At 38.3% G+C, this 21,677-nt stretch overlaps 1 protein-coding gene across 7 annotated transcripts in view; it reads right to left on the minus strand.

Moving 5' to 3' along the window:
* The window catches only part of PPP2R3A (protein phosphatase 2 regulatory subunit B''alpha), a 224,869-nt gene that overhangs the window by 27,479 nt on the left and 175,713 nt on the right, over window positions 1–21,677 (minus strand). For all 7 annotated transcript variants that reach the window (XM_055569615.1, XM_055569613.1, XM_055569612.1 and 4 more), the window contains 2 exons: window positions 2,782–2,957; window positions 2,165–2,283 (listed from right to left, as the gene is read on the minus strand). In XM_055569615.1, coding sequence (XP_055425590.1) covers window positions 2,165–2,283; window positions 2,782–2,957 — 295 coding nt within the window. The remainder of the gene's footprint in view (window positions 1–2,164; window positions 2,284–2,781; window positions 2,958–21,677) is intronic.

Consider the following 21,677-nt stretch of genomic DNA (forward strand, 5'->3'; position numbering starts at 1 on the left):
TTGCAGGTGATTTCTTTACCAGCTGAGCCACCAGGGAAGTCCAAGAATACTGGAGTGGGTAGCCTCTCTCTTCTCCAGTGGATCTTCCCAACCCAGGAATTGAATAGGGGTTTCCTGCATTACAGGCTGATTCTTTACCAACTGAGCTATCAGGGAAGCTCTAAACATTAAAAGAGGTACTCAAGTCACACTCCTAAACTGATTTTCTACACCTTGAATCACAAAATTATTAAGTACTCTTCATCAGCTGGACTGTTTGGGTCTAGATTCTTCAGCCTTATAATCAGAGACTTTTCTCTAGCCCCTTCTCCTCTCGCACTTGGCAAAGCAGCGATCTGGAGTGACCTGTGGTTTGCATATGCCCACCTGAAATGTGGCTTCCCCAGTGGCTCACATGGTAATGAATCTGCCTGCAATGCAGGCAACCTGGGTTCGACCTCTAGGTTGGGAAAATCCTCTGGAGAAAGAAATGGCAACCTACTCCAGTATTCTTTTTTTTTTTTTTATTTTTTATTTGAAGGATAATTGCTTTACAGAATTTTGTTGTTTTCTGTCAAACCTCAACTTGAATCAGCCATATACCAGTCCACTATTCTTGCCTGGAGAATTCCATGGACAGAGGCTACAGTCCATGGCGTCACAAAGAGTCAGACACAACTGAGTGGCTTAAACTTAACCTGAAATATACCATCCCTTCCTCTAGTGAATTTTTATTGCTTCCTTCACAGCCAGCTTGGATACCTTGCCATCTGAGTTACCTTCTTAGAAGCAGCCCTTCTCCCCCTAGTCATTTCCTTCATTGTACTATGTGGGCCGGGCTGCCACCTTTTGTTCTCCTGCCTTTGTCATCTCTATACACCCGTTCTTTTTATATACTGAGTTATCTCTATATAACCCCCAGTGTCTCTTCAACACAGTACCTGGAATTTACTGAGAACTTACTAATAGCATTCTTTGAAGACTACAATGTTGATAATTACTACCTCTCAGAAAAAAGAGGAAAATTTAAAGTAAAATTTGTAATACAAATAAAAAAACGAAGGGGGAAGAAAGTATATATTTTCTTTTCCTTCTACAATACAGACTGCATCTTAGATTATATGTTCTAGGTAAAATGATGTTTTTCCATAATGAAATTGGGTTAACATTGCCCTAGGATGTAAAGTTAGTAATGCTAGAAGAACCTAAGTACCTTAATACTGACTATATCATGTGTTAATTACTGTAATCCATTTGAAGAACTTCACCCCATCTTTTAAACATATCTGAAATTGCTATGCATCTTAGATTTATAATTGCTTTTTCTTGCTTAAAGGTATATAAAATAATGGGACATTTTAAACTCAGTGAAATATAATACTGACTTTAGGCTAGTGATAATGTACCTTGATATGCTCCAAGTTCTGGTGCAGAGTATTTGTTTTTAGAAGCTGGTCCTTGTATTCTTAACTATTAATATTTAGGTCAAACAGTTATGCAACATATGGAAGATAAAAGACTGAGGAAGTTTCCTGTAGTGTATGTACTCAATCAGTTCTTTTCCATCAATATAGTTTTTACTCTTTTAATGGGAATATTCTGCTTTTTATTTGTTTGGTTTTTTCCTGGATGTGGGTTTTCTGAGAGTCCACAGGTTTTTGTGTATGGGGAAGGCAGTTCATGGCTCTTCAGCTGTAGAATGACTTCAAACTAATGTCATGTACAGTCATCATTACTGCTTGAAAAAGTGTTAAATTTATCTGAAAGTTGTCTATCTTTGAGGGCATCTAGTTTTCATTACCATGCTATCCCGAAATTGAATGGTACAGTTAAATCAAGCCCAGTATATACTCTGTAACAGAGATGTATCTATTGATGTAGTTTTGAAAGTGAGAAAGACAATTATTTCAAAATTTTCTGTAACCAGTTTCTATGTATATGGAAGTACACAAAACACACAATTCATTCAATGAAAGGCAGATGCAGGTTATTACCTACACTTGAAGATTAGCTGTATGAAGAGATGGGCTCTGAGTCCTTTATTCTTTCTTTTCAGTATGTTATGAAATATTTTAAATGTTAGCCTTTTTAAATACCAAAATTCCTGCAGACAGAGGCCACTTTTATCTGAAGCATAGAACCCCTGATATTGGATCCCTCAAACAAGTTAAAACTATACTGGTACCTTCTGGACTGCAAAGGGATCTCTCTGTTCATGGTCTAAGTATTTCTCCAGATTAAAGAAAGTGTCATAAAAGATGTGAGCCATTCTGCATCTCTTCAGGTCTCGTAGAGTTATTTTGCCTGTGTAAGAACAAATCTGGTAAATTTCAAAGGCTTTTTTCGAAGTGAAAAAAAAAAAAACTTTTACTGAAGTTTAAAGGATATATGCATATGCTTACTTGATTATAAAAATTTGATGTTTTTTGAGGTAAAGTTCACATAAAATTCACCATTTTAACCATTCTAATGGTTTTTCACGCATTCACACTGTTGCACAAGCATCACCACTATCACATTCCGTGGCATTTCCTTCACCTCCAAAGGAAACTGTACCCATCAAACAGTCTCACTCCCCTCCCCTCTGCAACCCTCCCCAACTGGCTACCACTAATCTGCTTTCTGAATTTGCCATTAATTGTTAGTTCTATGCCAACAATAAAGGAGAAACTTAAATATTTCTGTATTTAGAAAGCCTGTATGGAAGACTGGGAAGTTAAATAATTTAGAACAATCCAGGATTACAACCCCCACTCTGTTATGTAGATGGACAATGCAACTTGGCTCTTTATTCAGTCTTACCATCACTGGCTGGCTTTACCAGGTCAAGCATCTGGCACAACAAATCATGGAATGGCAAGGGCTCAATGCCCATGGCTTCCATCCGTTCACACTGCTCCTCGTAGAAGTATTCCAGCTCGTACATGGAGAGCACTCCATCCCCATCCACATCCATACAGCGGAACCAGTACTCAATGCTAGGGGGTAAGGATACTCATTAGCAATGGCCTGTTAAAGCTCTTTTATTCACTCAGATTTATTACTGCTTGTTTCTTTTAAAAGTTATATATGAGTATACTTTAGACTTAGACATAGTTTTACAAAATTTATTAGAAAAAATGGCAGTCATCTTTTTAAATTTTCTCTTCCCCAGATCCAAGCATTTTCAATACTTGCTTATTTTGGTTTTTATCTTTACATTTCAGTTAAGATGTCTATATTGTTCCTTTCTTGTATTTCTGATTTAAGGACTGTGGTTTACTTTTGCACTATGAAAGATGAGGTTTCAGCTCTTTTGCTACTCATTCCACCTTACCCACATGCCCTTTCTAACCTCAGCATAGATAAATTACTCAACATTCAGAGTTTATAACTTTATATTTTCCTTTTATCTCTTTTATTTGTTTAGTTTTGAGATATAGTACATGTTACTAATTTAACTAATTCAAAGGCTTCTGCCAGCTTTCTATGTCCATAATCAGCCCCACTGGGTATTCTAGCAATTTCATTTCCTTGAAATCGTTTTCAGTTCCCTCTAACCTACTCCAATCTGGGCTGGTTGATCTCTAGGCCTGATTTACAGTTTCACCCTAGGGATTCCCTTCACCTTTCTCCTGTTTCTTATATCTCACATTTTCCTCATTCTTGGTTTGCTTCCTTGTTTGGTATAACACATTCTTCAGTATCTTCCTAAACAAGGGAACATAGCAGGTACATTTTTTAGATGTTAGATCATTGAAAATACCCTTTATCTACCCCCTAATGTGGTTGGTATTTATACAGTTATGGCTTGATGGTTCTTTCCTTCAGAATTTTAAAGGCACTGACTCATTGTCCTCTATTTATCCATTGTTGTTGAGAAGTCTAAAGCCACTGATACTTTGACTGCAACTTGTTTGTTGCCTTCAGAGGTTTCTGAGTTCCTGGTGTTTTAAAATAAAACTGATGAAGTGCCTTGGTCTGGATCGAATTCACTTTTGCTGGGCTCAGAGCCTCCTCAGTTTGGAAACTAGTATTCTTAAATTCTTGGACGGTTTCTTAAAATTGTTTTGTTTCTTCTCTGCTTCTCTTTCCCCTTATCCACTCTCTTTCTGGAACTCTTGTTATTCAAATCAGCATGGTCCAATATGGTGACCACTAGCCATATGTGGATAACCCAATTTGAGATATCTCTTTTTTTGTTTTTAATAAATTTGTTTTCTGTTAATTTTTATTTATTTATTTGGCTGTGCCGGATATTAGTTGCAGCATGTGGGATCTAGTTCCCTGACCGGGACTGAACCCGGTCCCCCTGCATTGGGAATGCAGAATCTTAGCCACTGGACCACCAGGAAAATCCCTGGGATGTCTTTAAGTGCAAATACAGATTTTGAAGACTTTGTAAGAAAAAAACAGTAAAACATCTTATCAATAGTTTTCTACTGATTACATACGGGAAAAATATTTTAGATATATGGTATTAAATAAGAGATGTAAGTAAAATTAATCCTGTGTTTCTTTTTACTTGCTTACTGTGGTTGCTACTGCTGCTGCTGCTAAGTCGCTTCAGTTGTCTCCAACTCTGTGTGACCCCATAGACGGCAGCCCACCAGGCTCCCCCATCCCTGGGATTCTCCAGGCAAGAATACTGGAGTGGGTTGCCATTTCCTTCTCCATCTTACTGTGGTTAATTTTACTTAAAAAATTAAAAAAAAACATTTAAAGTAAAAATTGTATGTATTTAAGATATATAACAAAATAATGTGATATAGACAGTGAAACAATGACTACAGTAAAGCTACTTAACATAGCATCTCCCCCACAATATTACTATTTTGCAGGATAATAGGGATGTAGAGGACCTGAAATCTACCCTCTTAAGTGAATTTTCAGCATTTAAAACAATATTATATTAAATGTATAGTGATTATATTGTACATTTGATCTCTATATTTATTCATCCTGTATAGCTGCAACTTTGTACATTGTGTCAGCATCTCCTTTTTCCCTCACACCCCCTGCCCCTGGTAACCACCATTCTACTTTCTGCTTCTATTAAGTCTGACTTTTTTTTTTTATTCCCATAGAAGAGATCATGTACTATTTGACTTCCTGTGCCTGGCTTATTCCACTTAGCATAATATCCTCCAGGTTAATCCATGTTGCAAATGACAGGATTTCCTCCTTTTTTGAAGGCTGAATAAGATTCCATTGTGTGTGTATACATATACCACATTTTATTTATCTATCCATTCTGTGAGAGAGATTTAGCTTGATTTCATATAATGCTTAACAAACAAGGGAGTTCAGGTATCTCTTCAAGAGACTGGTTTCAGAGTTCTGGTTCAAGATGGTCAAATAGGAACTTGCCTTCTCCCATGGACGCACCTATATAGCTACATATGGACCAATTTCTTCTGAAAAAACCCTAAAAACTAGCTGAGTGACTTCTATATTATTGGAAAAAATGAGAAAAAACTCATAATTTAGTGGATAGGAGATGCTAAGACACAATCTTGCTGTAAACCCCAGCACACTGACCCACAATTAGGAGAAACTGGAAATCCAGAGCTTTTCCTCAAGGAGCAAAGAGTTTGAATCCCATGTTGTGAACCCAACTTTTAAGACCTGCAACTGAGACAACTACCCTCAAATCTAGCTTTTTTCCTTCCTTTTAAAAAACTGAAGCATAGTTGACATGTAATATATTAATTTCAGGTGTACAACATAGAGATTTGACATTTGGATACATTATGAATTGGTCATAATAAGTCTAGTAACCATTTGTTACCAAAGTTATTACTATATTATTGACTATATTCCCTATGCTATATACTACACCCCTGTGCCTTATTTATTTTATACCTGGAAGTCTGTACCTCTTAATTCCCTTCGTCTATTTCACCCAACCACCCATTTACCCTCTGGTGACCTCTACTGTGTTCTACTGGTGTTCTGTTTAGTTTGATTTTTAAATTCCACATATAAATGAAATCATATAGTATTTGTCTTTCTCTGTCAGACCTATTTCACTTAGCATAATACCCTTAGAGTCCATTCCTGTTGTTTCAAATGTCAAGCTTTCCTTCTTTTTTTATGGCTAAGTAAAATTCCATTGTGTGTGTGTGTGTGTGTGTGTGTGTGTGACATCACCTTTATCCACTTACCTATTGATGAATACTTAGGTTACTTCCATATGTTGGGTATTGTGAATAATGCTGCAGTGAATGTTGGAAAGCACATATCTTTTAAAAATAACATTTTTGTTTTCTTTGGGTAAATACCCAGAAGTGAAATTACTGGATCATATGGCAGTTCTATTTTAAAATTTTTGAGGAACATCTACACTGTTCCATAGTGGTTGCACCAATTTACATTCTCGCCAGCATACGGGTCCCCTTTTCTCCACATCCTTGCCAGCACTTGTCACTTGCTGTGTGTTTGCTAACAGGCCTCCTGAGAGGCGTGAGGACAGCTGACTGTGGTTAGTGTTTGTGCTACACTGATTAGTGATGCTGAAGGCCTTTTATGTGTCTGTTGGCCATCTCTATGTCTTTCCTGAAAAAGCATTTATTCAGGCTTTTTGCTCATTTTAAAATCAGGTTGGATTTTTTGATACTGAGTTATGTAAGTTTTTTAAAAAAATATTTTAGATATTAATCCTTGTAGATAGATCATCTACAAGTATTTCCTCCTATTCAGTAAATTGCCTTTATGTTTGTTGATGGTTTCCTTTGTTGTGTAAAACCTTTAAAACTGATATAGTCTTATTTATTTTTATTTTCCCTGCTCTTGCCTGAGGAGACAGATTAAAAAAAATACTGCTAAGTCTAATTTTAAAGAGTATACAGCCAATGTTTTCTTCTAGGAGTTTTTTTTTATGGTTTCAGATCTCACATTTAAGTCTTCAATCCTTTTTGAGTTTCTATTTTGTATATGGCATAGAGAGTGATCCACTTTCATTCTTCTGCATGAAGCTGTCAAGTTTCCCAGTCTCATTTACTGAAGACACGGTCTTTTACCTATTGTATATTCTTGGCTCCATTGTGTACATTCAGTTCAGTTCAGTCGCTCAGTTGTGTACGACTCTGAACCCCATGGACTGCAGCATGCCAGGCTTCCCTGTCCATCATCAACTCCTGGAGTTTGCTTAAACTCATGTACAGCGAGTCATTGATGCCATCCAACCATCTCACCCTCTGTTGTCCACTTTTCCTCCTGCCTTCAATCTTTCCCAGCATCAGGGTCTTTTCCAATGAGTCAGTTCTTCGTATCAGGTGACCAAAGTATTGGAGTTTCAGCTTCAGCATCAGTTCTTCAATGAATATTCAGGACTGGTTTCCTTTAGGATTGACTGGCTGGATCTCCGTGCAGTCCAAGGGATTCTCAAGAGTCTTCTCCAACATCACAGAAGTGTCAGTTCTTCGGCACTCAGCATTCTTTACAGTCCAACTCTCACATCCATACATGACTACTGGAAAAACCATAGCTTTGACTAGATGGACCTTTGTTGGCAAAGTAATGTCTCCGCTTTTTAATATGCTGTCTAGGTTAGTCATAGCTTTTCTCCCAAGGAGCAAGCGTCTTTTCATTTCATGGCTTCAGTCACCATCTGCAATGATTTTGGAGCTCCCCAAAATAAAGTCTGTCACTGTTTCCATTGTTTCTCCATCTATTTGCCATGAAAGGATGGGACCAGATGGCATGATCTTAGTTTTCTGAATGGTGAGTTTTAAGCCAACTTTTTCACTCTCCTCTTTCACTTTCATCAAGAGGCTCTTTAGTTCTTCACTTTCTGCTGTAAGGGTGGTGTCATCTGCATATCTGAGGTTATTGATGTTTCTTCCAGCAATGTGGAGCTTCTCCACATTGTGTTTCTCCAGCTTGTGGTTCATCCAGCCCAGCATTTTGCATGATGTACTCTGCATATAAGTTAAATAAGCAGGGTGACAACATACAGCCATGATGTACTCCTTTCCTGATTTGGAACCAGTCTGTTGTTCCATGTCCAGTTCTAACTGTTGCTTCTTAACCTGCATACAGATTTCTCAGGAGGCAGGTAAGGTGGTCTGGTATTTGCACCTCTTGAAGAATTTTCCACAGTCTGTTGTGATGCACATAATCAAAGGCTTTGGTATAGTCAATAAAGCAGAAGTAGATGTTTTACTGGAACTCTTGTGCTTTTTCGATGATCCAGTGGATGTTGGCAGTTTGATCTCTGGTTCCTCTGCCTTTTCTAAATCCAGCTTGAACATCTGGAAGTTCACAGTTCACATATTGTTGAAGCCTGGATTGGAGAACTTTGAGCATTCCCTTGGTAGTGTGTGAGATGAGTGCAATTGTGCTTGAACATTGTGTTTTTTTGCTTGAAAATGTGCTTGAATATTCTTTTCCACTGCCTTTCTTTAGGACTGGATGGCAACTGACCTTTTCCAGTCCTGTGGCCACTGCTGAGTTTTCCCGATTTGCTGGCATATTGAGTGCAGCACTTTCACAGCATCCTCTTTAGGATTTGAAATAGCTCAGCTGGAATTCCATCACCTCCACTAGCTTTGTTCCTAGTTAGGCTTCCTAAGGCCCACTTGACTTCATATTCCAGGATGTCTGGCTCTAGGTCAGTGATCATACCATCGTGATTATCTGGGTCATGAAGATCTTTTTTGTACAGTTCTTCTGTGTATTCTTGCCTCCTCTTCCTCATAGCTTCTGTTTCTGTTAGGTCCATACTGTTTCTGTCCTTTATTGTGCCGATCTTTGCGTGAAATGTTCCCTAGGTCTAATTTTCATGAAGAGATCTCTAGTCTTTCCCATTCTATTCTTTTCCTCTCTTTCTTTGCATTGATCACTGAAGAAGGCTTTCTTATCTCTCCTTGCTATTCATGAAATGCTGCATTCAAATGGGTATATCTTTCCTTTTCTCCTTTGCCTTTACCTTCTTTTCTTAGCTATTTGTAAGGCCTCCCCAGACAACCATTTTGCCTTTTTGCATTACTTTTTCTTGGGGATGGTCTTGATCACTGCCTCCTGTACAATCATGAGCCTCCATCCATGGTTCTTCAGGCATTCTATCAGATTTAATCCCTTGAATCTATTTGTCACTTCCACTGTATCATCATAAGGGATTTGATTTAGGTCATACCTGAATGGTCTAGTGGTTTTCCCTATTTTCTTCAATTTAAGTCTGAATTTGGCAATAAGGAGTTCATGATCTGAGCCACAGTCAGCTCCTGGTCTTGTGTTTGCTGACTGTATAGAGCTTCTCCATCTTTGGTTGCAAAGAATATAATCAATCTGATTTTAGTATTGACCATCTGGTGATGTCCATGTGTAGAGTCTCCTCTTGTTTTGTTGGAAGAAGGTGTTTGCTATGACCAGTGCATTCTCTTGGCAAAACGCTGTTAGTCTTTGCCCTGCTTCTTTTTGTACGCCAAGGCCAAATTTGCCTGTTACTCCAGGTATCTCTTGAGTTCCTACTTTTGCATTCCAGTCCCCTGTAATGAAAAGGGCATCTTTTTTGGATGTTAGTTCTAGAAGGTCTTGTAGGTCTTCATAGAACCATTCAACTTCAGCTTGTCAGCATTACTGGTCAGGGCACAGACTTGGATTACCATGATATGGAATGGTTTGCCTTGGAAACAAACAGATCATTTTGTCATTTTTGAGACTGCACCCAAGAACTGCATTTCGGAGTCTTCTGTTGACTATGAGGGCTACTCCAGTTCTTCTAAGGGATTCTTGCCCACAGTAGTAGATATAATGATCATCTGAGTTAAATTCACCCATTCCAGTGAATGGTTGTATATTAACTGACCACATAAGAGGGACTTTATTTCATGTCATCTGCAAATAGGGACAGTTTTACTGCTTCGTTTACAATGTGGATGCCTTTTATTTCTCTTTCTTGTGTGACTGCTGTCACTAAGACTTCTGATACTATTTTGAATAGAATGTCAAGTAGACACTTTTCCTTGTTCCTGATCTTAAAGGAAAAGCATTTGGCTTTTCATTGTTTAAGTATTTTCTGAGCCACTGGTTTGTCATACACAGCTCTTATTATGTTGATACATGTTTCCTGTATACCCACTTTATTGAGAGTTTTTATAAAAAATGGATATTGCATTTTGTCAAACATTTTTCTGCATTCATTCAAATGATCATGCGGTTTTTATTCTTTACTTTGTTAATGTAATATATCATGTTGATTTATTTATGTATATAGAACCATCCTTGCATCTGTGGAATACACTTGATAATGGTGAATGGTTCTTTTACTATACAGTTGATATCCGTCTAATATGTTGTTTAGAATTTTTGCATTATAATGGCCTGTAATTTTTTTGTAGTGTCTTTATCTGGTTTTCGTATCAGCATAATGCTGGCTTCAGAGAATGAATTTAGAATAGTTCCTTCCTCTTCAATTTTTTGGAATAGTTTGAGAAGGGCATGTATTAACTCTTCCTTAAGTTTGTTGAATTTACCTGTTGTCTGGTCCTGGGCTTGTTTGTTGGGAGGCTTTTCAAAATTTCTAATTCTGTTTCATTATTGGTCATCTGTCTGTCCAGATTTTCTATTTTTCCTGATTCACTTTTGGAAAGTTGCATGTCTCTGGGAACTACCCATTTCTTCTAGGCTGTTTATTTTGCTGGCAAATAATTGTTTGTAGTAATCTTTTATGATCCTTTGTATTTCTGTTGTGTCAATTGTAACGTCTTTGCTTTCAGGTCTGTTTTGCCTGATAGTATTGCTACTACAAGTTTCTTTTCATTTTCATTTGCATGAAATATCTTTTTCTATCCCTTCACTTTGATTATGTGTATGTCTTTAGATCTGAAGCCTGGGTATGTAGCATATAAATGGGTCTTGTTGCTTTAATCCATTCAGCCACCCTTTGTATTTTGATTGCAGCATTTAGTCCATTTACATTTAAAGTAGTTATTGATAGGTATGTACTTATTACTATTTTCTTAATTGTTTTGTAGTTCCTCTGCTCATTTCTTCTTGTTCTCTTTGTAATTTGATGACTTTCTTTTAGTGTGTTGTTTGTATTCCTGTCTCTTTATTTTTTGTGTGTGTGTATTATAGGTTTTAAGTTTATGGTTACCATGAGGTTCATATACAACAATCTATGTAAACAGCAGTCTATTAAAATGATTGATCATTTAAGAGCACATTCTAAAAGCTACTTACCGCCCCCCCCATAATTTATGTTTCTGACATATTTTGCATCTTTTTGTGTATCGTCTGTTTCATATTATAGGTGATTTTACTACTTTTGTCTTTTAACCTTCATATTAGCTTTGTAGGTGACTGACCTTTAGTATATGTTTGCCCTTACCAGTGATATTTTTTCTTTCATGATTTTCATGTTTCTAGTTATAGCCTCATCTTTTCGGTTTAAAGAAGTTCCTTTACCACCTCTTATAAGGCTCAGTTAGTGGTGATGAACTCTATTAGCTTTTACTTCTCTAGGAAACCCATTATCTCTACTTCAATTCTGAATGATAGTCTTGCCAGGTAGAGTATTCTTGGTTTAAGTTTTTTTCCTTTTAGCACTTTGAATACCATGTTAGTCTCCTCTGGCCTGAAAAGTTTCTGCTGACAAGTCAGCTGAGAGTCTTATGTGGGTGTCCCTTGTTGCCTTGAAGATTCCTTCTTGGTCTTTAACTTTTGAGGTTTTAATTATAATGTATCTTGGTATGGGTCTCTTGGGTTCATCTTATTTGGGACTCTGTGCATCCTGGACTTGGATGTCTGTTTTGCTAACCAGGTTAGGAAAGTTTACAGTCATTTTTCTTCAAATATGTTTTGAAGAAAAATTTCCCTCTCTCTTCTGCTTCTGGACCCCTGTGAATGTTAATACACTTGATGTTGTCTCACAGGTCCCTTAAACTATCCTATTACTTTATTTTTTAAAATTATATTTTGGCCACATCATGCGGCATGCACAACTTCCCTTCCCTTCAGTTCAGTTGCTCAGTTGTGTCCAACTCTTTCAGTTCAGTTCAGTTGCTCAGTCGTGTCTGACTCTTTGTGACCCCATGAATTGCAGCACGCCAGGCCTCCCTGTCCATCACCATCTCCTGGAGTTCACCCAGACTCATGTCCATCGAGTCAGTGATGCCATCCAGCCATCTCACCCTCTGTTATCCCCTTCTGCTCCTGCCCCCAATCCCTCCCAGCATCAGAGTCTTTTCCGATGAATCAACTCTTCGCATGAGGCGGCCAAAGTTTTGGAGTTTCAGCTTTAGCATCATTCCTTCCAAAGAACACCCAGGGCTGATCTCCTTTAGAATGGACTGGTTGGATCTCTTTGCAGTCCAAGGGGCCTCTCAGGAGTCTTCTCCAACACCACAGTTCAAAAGCATCAATTCTTTGGTCCTCAGCCTTCTTCACAGTCCAACTCTCATATCCATACATGACCACTGGAAAAACCACAGCCTTGACTAGACGGACCTTTGTTGGCAAAGTAATGTCTCTGCTTTTCAATATGCTATCTAGGTGGGTCATAACTTTTCTTCCAAGGAGTAAGCGTTTTTTAATTTCATGGCTGCAGTCACCATCTGCAGTGATTTTGGAGCCCAGTAAAAGAAAGTCTGACACTGTTTCCACTGTTTCCCTGTGCCCCCTGTAGTGGAAACATGGAGTTTGAACCACTGGACTACCATGGAAGTTCCAAGCTATCTTCATTTTAAAAATTATTTTATTTTTTGCTGTTTTGACTGGGTGATATCCACTACCCTGTCTCAGATTGCTGATCTATTCTTTTGCATCTTCTAGTCTGCTGTTGATTCCCTCTGGTATATTTTTCATTTCTGTTAATCTATTTTTCAGTTGTGATTGGTTCTTTTCTATATCTTCTATCTCATTGTTGCAGTTCTCACCAAGTTCATCCATTCTCCAGAGTTCAGTGAACAACTTTAAGACTATTAATTTGAACTTTTTATCTGGTTAATTGCTTATCTCCATTTTACTTTTTTCCCTTGGTTTTGTCTTGTTTTCTCATTTGTAGGCTATTCCTTTGTCTCCTCATTTTGCCTCTCTGTATTTGTTTCTACATATTACAGCTATATCTCTCACTCTTGAAAGATTGGCTCTATGTAAGTATCTGTGGGCCCAGTGGCACCAGAGTGAGATCCTCCTGTCATCCCCTGTATGTGTTGTGTATGCCTTCTTGTTGTGGTTGGGCTGCAAGTGCTGTGTGTGCACTGGGAGAAGGGGCTGATTCCTGCCGTGGCCAGCTGAGTGGCTTGGCTACAACTGCTGTTGACACCCTCGTGGGTGGGGCTAGCCCCCAGTCTGGCTGTCCATGAAGCCTGGCTGTGACTACTGTGGGTACGTTAGTGTGCAAGGCTTGTCCCCTCTAGTAGGAGCCATTTTTGAGGGGCTCTGGTGCTGGTTGGGACTACTTGCCAGGTAGGGCAGGGTGGGTGCTATTTTGGAGGTACTGGCTGAGGCTGGAGGGTTGGGCAGTGTGAGTTCTCAGAGGAATGCTGGGGATGGGTCCAAGGTGTTAAGTAGACTGATGGAGAGTGACAGAAATGGAACCTGGCAGAACAGAAGAGTAAAAACAAAAAGGATGCCAAACAGCACTTCTATCACTGGAGGAAGATCCACCAGAAACCTTCCCTTCATGGCACATGCACTAAAATAAGTCTCCCTCCTGTATGATCCAGGTGCTTTTCAAGCTGCTGTCTCTGTGCTGGGACTCAGAGTGAGTGAGCTTGTGTGAGCTTTTCAAGAGCAGAGCTTTATTTTCCCATAGTCCTTAGGCTCTCCTGGACATAAGCCCAGCTGATTTTCAAAGCCAAACATCGTGGGGATTCATCGACTCACCTTCCCTGCATAGGCCTATGGGCTGTGAGGCCCGACGTGAGGCTTGAGCCTCTTGCTCAAGGGCCCTCCTCGGTCATGGTAGGCCTCCCGCTTGTGGCACTGCCTCAGTGGCACGGGTTCTGTTGAGTCCATCTCTGCCTCTCCTATCTGTCTTGATGTGGCCTTTTATTTATATATAGAGTTGTATAAAATTTGTTCTGCTAGTTTTCAGGTTGTTCTCAAAGACATCTGTTCCATATAAAGTAGTTTGAGTGTGTTTGTGGGAGGAGATGAGCATAGTTTTTCTTTTTCTGCCATCTTGACCTGGACTCTCCCTGAAACATTTAGCTTTGAAAACCAATGAGGCTGGAGTCCATGAGACCTACAAGGCTATATTGAAGTGAGAAAAGGCTCTTGAAGAGTTTGTATGTTTGGTCTTACCTGCACCAGGGCCCAGTATAGAAGCAGCCACTATAAAGGTGCCCGATTTTCTGTTAGGGAGGCAAATTTCCTTATCTTTAAGCCTTGGCCCCACTCCAGTGTTCTTGCCTGGAGAATCCCAGGGACGGGGGAGCCTGGTGGGCTGCCGTCTATGGGGTCGCACAGAGTTGGACACGACTGAAGTGACTTAGCAGCAGCAAGGGACAAGCATCTAATTTAATGCACATCTAGGGGCCTCCTGGGTACTCTGAAAGGACAGACACTAGCACCATCTTTTCACTCCCTCTGTGGCTCACTCCAGCCAGAGGGCACCAGTTTCCCACTCTCCCACTGCTTTACAGAACACCAGTATCTCACCAGTGTCCTGGCTTTTATGTCAGGTGCTCCAGTTTTTATTGTGCCACCGGGGGGATGCCACTTGATTGCCTGGCTCGGGAAGCCAGCATGGCCTATGATACCATAGCATGGGACCGTAACAGTTTGAGACAGTTCTTAGCAGGCTACCATATCCAGGGCACAGCACAGACAGAAGACCAGAAAACACTCCTAGTCTTTCAGTGAGAAGCCTATTTGCTTAACCAGGAACTTGGGCCTGAAGGGGCAGGCTTCTGATTTGGCACACATCCAGAGGTCAACAGAGGAGCTCTCAGGGAAAGACAACTGATGAATGCAATCTTTGAGCTTCCCCTCTGCCATACTCTGGCTGTATCTTTCAGGAAGGAGCTTATAAACTTGTCTGACACCTTGGTTACTGTGGCTGCCTCCAGGGACATCTCTGGATTGTCTGGCTCTGGTGGCCACCAGGGCTTATACTCATGGGTTCCACAGGACTGTAACCAAAGGAGAAAGAATTCTTAAAGAGCTACCACTCCCAGGGCAAAGCAAGAGGCAGCACACCCAAGAGCCCAGTCTGTTAAAGAAGCCTATTAGCTTACCATCACAGCTGCAGTCAGAGGGATAGAAATTCTTAATTAAACACAGATCTAAGGGTAATCCTTTCCAGAGGCCTCAAAGGGTGGGTGTTTCTTCATACTGTCTTTCTGCTGCACTCTAGAGCCCCAGGATCTCCTGGAGGGGAATTTTTATGTATGTCTGGTGCCCTGGGTTTTGTATCTGGAGCCCTGGTTTTAGTGGCTGCCACCCAGGGGACACCTGATCACCTGGTTCTGGTGGCCAGGGGGCCTTGCATTCCTAGGTACCATGAGAATGTGACAGCTGGAGAGACAGTTCATTGTAAGCTACCAAACCAGAGCACTATGTACACAGCAGAGTGAAATATAAACCCACCAGTCTTTCTGTGAAAAACGTCTACTTGTGTGTGCTAGAGCACCGGCTTCACATTTAGGGCCCTATGGCGGTGCTTTTAGAGAACACAAGGCAATGGATGCCATCCTTTCATTCTCACTTTGTCTTGCTTCAGCCTGCCAGTACCTCCCAGAAAGGAGTTTATATAGTTATTTAGCACCCCTGATTTTTTTTTGATTGTTGCCCAGGGATATCTCCCAATTACTTAGTTCTGATGGCAAATGGGACTTATACTTGTGGTGCCATAAGACTTTATACATTTGCATAATTTAAGAGCTACTGATGAGAGTCTCCTGCTTCCCTGGTGGCTCAGACGGTAAAGTGTCTGCCTGCAATGTGGGAGACCTGGGTTTGATCCCTGGGTCGGGAAGATCCCCTGGAGAAGGACATGGCAACCCACTCCAGTACTCTTGCCTGGAAAATTCCATGGCTTAGCTTTTAATCAGCCTGAATCTAGCTGCTGCCTGAGATCCTTCCTTTGGGACACTGACAAATCTTCATATACTCTTAACTACTGGGAACCATCAAACTTAAAATAGGATGCTTGGACGAGTACAGAGGTTTGAGAGACAACCAAGAGCTAGGGCAGAGTTGAACCATAATGTTCATGTCCTATGTGAGGCCACTACTTCAAGAATGGGAGAGGTGTTTGTTTTATCTAATGCATAGAAACTAACAAAGGGAGTCAAGCATAATGAAGAAAGAGAGAAATATGTTCCAAACTAAAGAACAAGGGAAAAAAATCTCAGAAAAAAATCCTTAATGAAATGGAGATAACTGATTTACCTGATAGAGTTCAAAATAAAGGTCATAAAAATCCTCACCAAACTCAGAAGAAGAAAGAATGAATATAGTGAGAACTTCAACAAAAACAGAAAATATAAAAAAAAAAGTACTAAACAGAAGTTACAGAGTTGAAGAATACAATAATGGAATGAAATACATTAGGAGAGTTCAACAGCAGACTAGATGAAGCAAAGAAAGGATCAGTGAACTCAAAGACATGGCAGTGGAATTCATACAGTCAGAGCAGCAAAAAACAAAACAAAAAGGATGAAGTAAAGTGAAGACTGCTTAAACGACTTATGGAACAGTATCAAATAGACCAACATTTGCATTTCAGGGTCTGAAAAGGAGGAGAGAGAGAGAAAGAGGCAGAAGCAGAAAACTTAACTGAAATAATGGCTGAAAACATTCCTAACATGGTCACAGAAACAGACATCTGGATCTAGGGAGCCCAGAGAATTCTAAAACAGAGTAACCTAAAGAGATCCACAGGAACACATATTAAAGTGTAAAAGGCTAAAGACAAGAAGAGAATCTTAAAAGCAGCAAGAGGAAAAAAAAAACAAAAACACAACTAGCTGCATACAAGGAAACCCCTTTAAGTTGATGAGTTGATTTTTCACCAGAAAAACTGTAGACCAGAAGGGAGCAGCATGGTATATTTAAAGTGTGGAAAGAAAACTTCTAGGCCAGAGTAGTCTACCAGGCATTGTTTTCATCAAGAACTGAAGAAGAGATAAAAGAGTTTTCCAGACAAGCAAAGCTAACAGAGTTTATTGCCACTAAACTGGCCTGACAAGAAATAAAAGAAAAATATTTTAAAACTGAAAAAAATGGGGCTAATTAGTAACAAGAAAACATATGAAAGTATATATCTCACTGATAATGACAAACATATAGTAAAGATGGTGAATTATTTATAAAATATGAAAGTTAAAATATAAAAGTAGTAAAAAATAACTATAATTAATACATATATAAGAGATGTAAAATGTGACAACAAAACACAACAGGAGAGAGCAAGAATGTAGAGCTTTAGAATGCATTCAAACTTAAGTTAAAATTGACTGCTCTTAATATAATTTTTTATGTAAGCCCCATGGTAACCAAAAAGCAATAACCTATAAAAGATACACAAAAGATAAAGAAATCTAAGCATACCATGAAAGTCATTACACCATAAAGAGAACATAAGAAGAAGAAAGAAGCAGAGAACTACAACAACAATCAGAAAACAATTTAAAAAATGGCAGTAAATACATAACTATCAATAATTACTTTAAATGTAAATGGACTAAATTCTCCAATCAAAGGACACAAACTGGCTAAATGGATAAGAAAACAAGACCTAGCTATATGCTGCATACAAAAATTCACTGACTGTAAAGACATGCGCAGACTGAAAGTGAAGGAATGGAAAATGATTTCACACAAATGGAAACAAAAAGAAAGCTGGGTTAGCAATACTGTTGAACTCCCCTAATAAAGACTGTAATAAGAGGGAAAGAAAGGCATTAGAGAATGATATAGAGCTCAATATGAGGACGTATCATTTGTAAATATTTATGCACCTCAATATATAAAACAAATATTACCAGACTTAAATGGACAAATAGGCACCGATACAATAATAGTAAGATACTTAACTACCACACTTTGATCAATGAATACAGCATTCAGATAGAAAATCAGTGAGGAAACATATTTTAAATGACATGTTAGGTCAGATGAACTTAACTGATACATATAAAACATTCCATCAAAAAGCAACAAAATACACACTCTTCACGAATGACATGAAAGTTTCTCCAAGATAGATCATACATTATGCTATAAAACATATCAATAAATTCATGACAGTTCAAGTTATATCAAGCATCTTTTCTGACAGTTGTATAAAACTAGAAATTAATTGCAGGATGAAAACTGGGAAATTCTCAAATATGTAGCAATTAAACAACATGATACTGAACAACCAACATGTCAAAGAAATAAAAGAAAGCAAAAAATACCTTGAGATAAATGAAAATCAAAATACAACATACTAAAACTTACAGGATGTAGTGAAAGCTGTTCTAAGGGGAAAATTCATAGTGATAAATGCTTATATCAAAACCCAAGAAATATTTCAAATAAATAACTAAATTTTAATCCTCCAGCAACTAGAGAGAGTGGACGTAGGAGCCTGGTAGGCTGCAATCCATGGGGTCACGAAGAGTCAGACACGACTGAGTGACTTCAGTTTCACTTTTCACTTTCATGCGTTGGAGAAGGAAATGGCAATCCACCCCAATGTTCTTGCCTGGAGAATCTGAGGGATGGTGGAACCTGGTGGGAGGCTGTCTATGGGGTTGTACAGAGTTGGACACGACTGAAGCGACTTGGCAGCAACAGCAGCAGCAGAACAAATGAAACCCAAAAGTATTAGAAGGAAGGAAACAACAAAGATCAGAGTGGAACTAAATTAAAAAGAGGTTAAAAAGATAATAAATAGTCAATGGAACTAACAGCTGGTCCTTTGAAAAGAGGCACAAAATTGATAAACCTGCAGCTATACTCCCAAAAAGAGAGAGAGAAGTCAAAACCAGGAGTGAAAGAGAAATATTACTAGTGATAGTACTGAAACACAGGATTATAGGAGGCTACTATGAACAATTACACACCAACAAACTTGATAACCTAGAAAAAAATGGATAAACTCCTAGAAACATACAAGCTACCAAGACTTGAATTATGAAAAAAAGAAAATTTGAACAGTCCAATTACTAGTAAGGTGATTGAATCAGTAATGAAAAATCTCCCAACAAAGAAAAGCCTAGGACCAGATTTACTAATGAATTCTATAAAACATCTAAAAAGATTTAGCACTGGTTCTCTCAAACTATTCTAAAAGACTGGAGAGGAAGGAATATCCAAACTAACTTTGAGGCCAGCATTACCCCCAAATAACAAAATCAGACAAGGATGCCACAAGAAAATTATAGGCCAATATTTCTGATAATTATAGATGAAAAAACCTCAACAAAATGTTAGTAAACTAAATGCAACAACAAAGTAAAAGGATCATAAACCAAGATTCAGTTCAGTTCAACATCTGCAAATCAATCAAGGTGACACACCACATTAACAAAAGGAAGGATAACATATGATCATCTGAATAGATGTGGAAAGTGTTTGACAAAATTCAACATCCATTAATTATAAAAACTCCCAACAAAGTGGGTATATGGGGACATATCTCAACATAATAAGGGCCACAGTGGTAAATGCTTATATCAAAACCCAACAAATATCTCAAACAAACAGCTGAACTTTAATCCTCCAGGAACTAGAAAGAGTAGAACAAATGAAACCCAAAAGTAATAGAAGGAAGGAAACAACAAAGATCAGAGTGGAAATAAATAAAAAAGAGATAAAAAGATAATAAAAAGTCAATGAAACTAAGATCTGGTTCTTCGAAAAGATGAAGCTTTTCAGCTAACATACTCAAAGGTGAAAAGCTGGAAGGTTTTCCTCTAAGACCAAGAACAAGAAAAGGGTACTCACTTTTGCTACTTTTATTCAATGTAGTACTGGAAGTCCTAGCTGGGACAGTTAGGCAAGAGAAATAAATAAAAGCTAACCAAATTTAAAATGAAGAATTAAACTGTCACTAGGTGCAGATAATATTATATATAGAAAACCTTAAAGACTTTACCAAGAGACTGTTAAAAACTAATAAACACAATAAAATTGCAAGATACAAAATCAATATACAAAAATCTTTTGCATTTCTATACAGTAACAATGAACTAGCAGAAAGAGAAATTAACAAATCCATTTACCACTGCATCAAGAATGAAATAAAATATCTGGAAATAAATTTAAACAAAGAGGTGAAAGATCTGTGTACTGAAAAATCATAGGACACTGATGAATGAAATTGAAGCTACATATAAATTGAGATATTTCATTCTAATGGACTGGAATAATTAATGTTGTCAAAATGTCCCTACTAACCAAAGTCATCTACAGATTAAATGCAATCCCTATAAAAATTCCAATGACATTTTCCACATAAATAAAACAATCCTAAAATTTGTATGGAATCATACAAGATCCCAACTTGTCAAAGCAAACTTGAGCAAGAAGAACAAAACTGGAGCATCACATTACCTCATTTCAAATTATACTACAACACTATAATAATCAAAACAGTATGGCTGTCACAAAAATAGACACATAGATTAGTGGGACAGAATAGGGCCCCGAAATCAAACTACACATATATGATCAATTGATTTATAACAAAGGAGCCAAGAATATATAAGAATATACAATGGGGGAAAGAACAATCTGTTCAATAATGGGTACTTGGAAGAATGGACAGCTTTATGCAAAACAAAACAAAACTGTACCACTGTCTTATGTTACACACAGAAACCAACTCAAAATGGATTAAAGACTTGAATATAAGACCTGAAACCAAGCTTCTAGGCTGTGATCTCCTTGACATTGGTCTTGACAATGTTTTTTTTGGGTTTGACACCAAAAGCAAACCAATAAAATAAAAAATACATGAGTCAGCTACATCAAACTAAAAAGCTTCCACACAGCAAAGGTGAGGTGAGGTGAAGTCGCTCAGTCGTGTCCGACTCTTTGCGACCCCATGGACTGTAGCTTATCAGGCTCCTCCGTCCATGGGATTTTCCAGGCAAGAGTACTGGAGTGGGGTGCCATTTCCTTCTCCAGAGAAACAGAGTTAGAAGCTCTGCACAGCAAAGGAAACCATCAAGAAAAATAAAAAGACAACCTACTGAATAAAATATTTGCAAATTACATAGCTGATAAGGCATTAATACTCAGAATATATAAAGAACTTATAAAACTCAACAGCAAAAAAAAAAAACCAAAAACAAAAAACTGAAAAAATGGCAGAGGATCTTAATAGACATTTTCCTAGGAAGAGTTAAGAATGGGGGGAAAAAAAAGAGAGATACAAATAGTCAACAGGTACATGAAAAGATGCTGAACATCACTAATTATCAGGGAAATGAAAATCAAAATCACAATGAGACACCTCATACCTGTCAGAATGACTGTTATCAAAAAGACAACTGTTGGCAAGGATGTGAAGAAAAGGGAATCCTTGTGTACTGCGAAATGTAAATTAGTGCAGCCACTATGGAACACAGTAGAGAGTTCCTTAAAAAATTGCAAATAGAACTACCGTATGGTCTAGCAGTTCCACTTCTGGGTATTTATCAAAAGAAAAAACAACATCCCCAAAAGATATTTACCCCCTTGTTCACTGTACAGCTAATATATGGAAACATCCCGTATGTCCATCAATGGATGAACAGGTAAAGAAAATATGGTATATACACACAATGGAA

This window comes from Bubalus kerabau, chromosome 2 (assembly GCF_029407905.1).
Source record: "Bubalus kerabau isolate K-KA32 ecotype Philippines breed swamp buffalo chromosome 2, PCC_UOA_SB_1v2, whole genome shotgun sequence".
Lineage (NCBI taxonomy): Eukaryota > Metazoa > Chordata > Mammalia > Artiodactyla > Bovidae > Bubalus > Bubalus kerabau.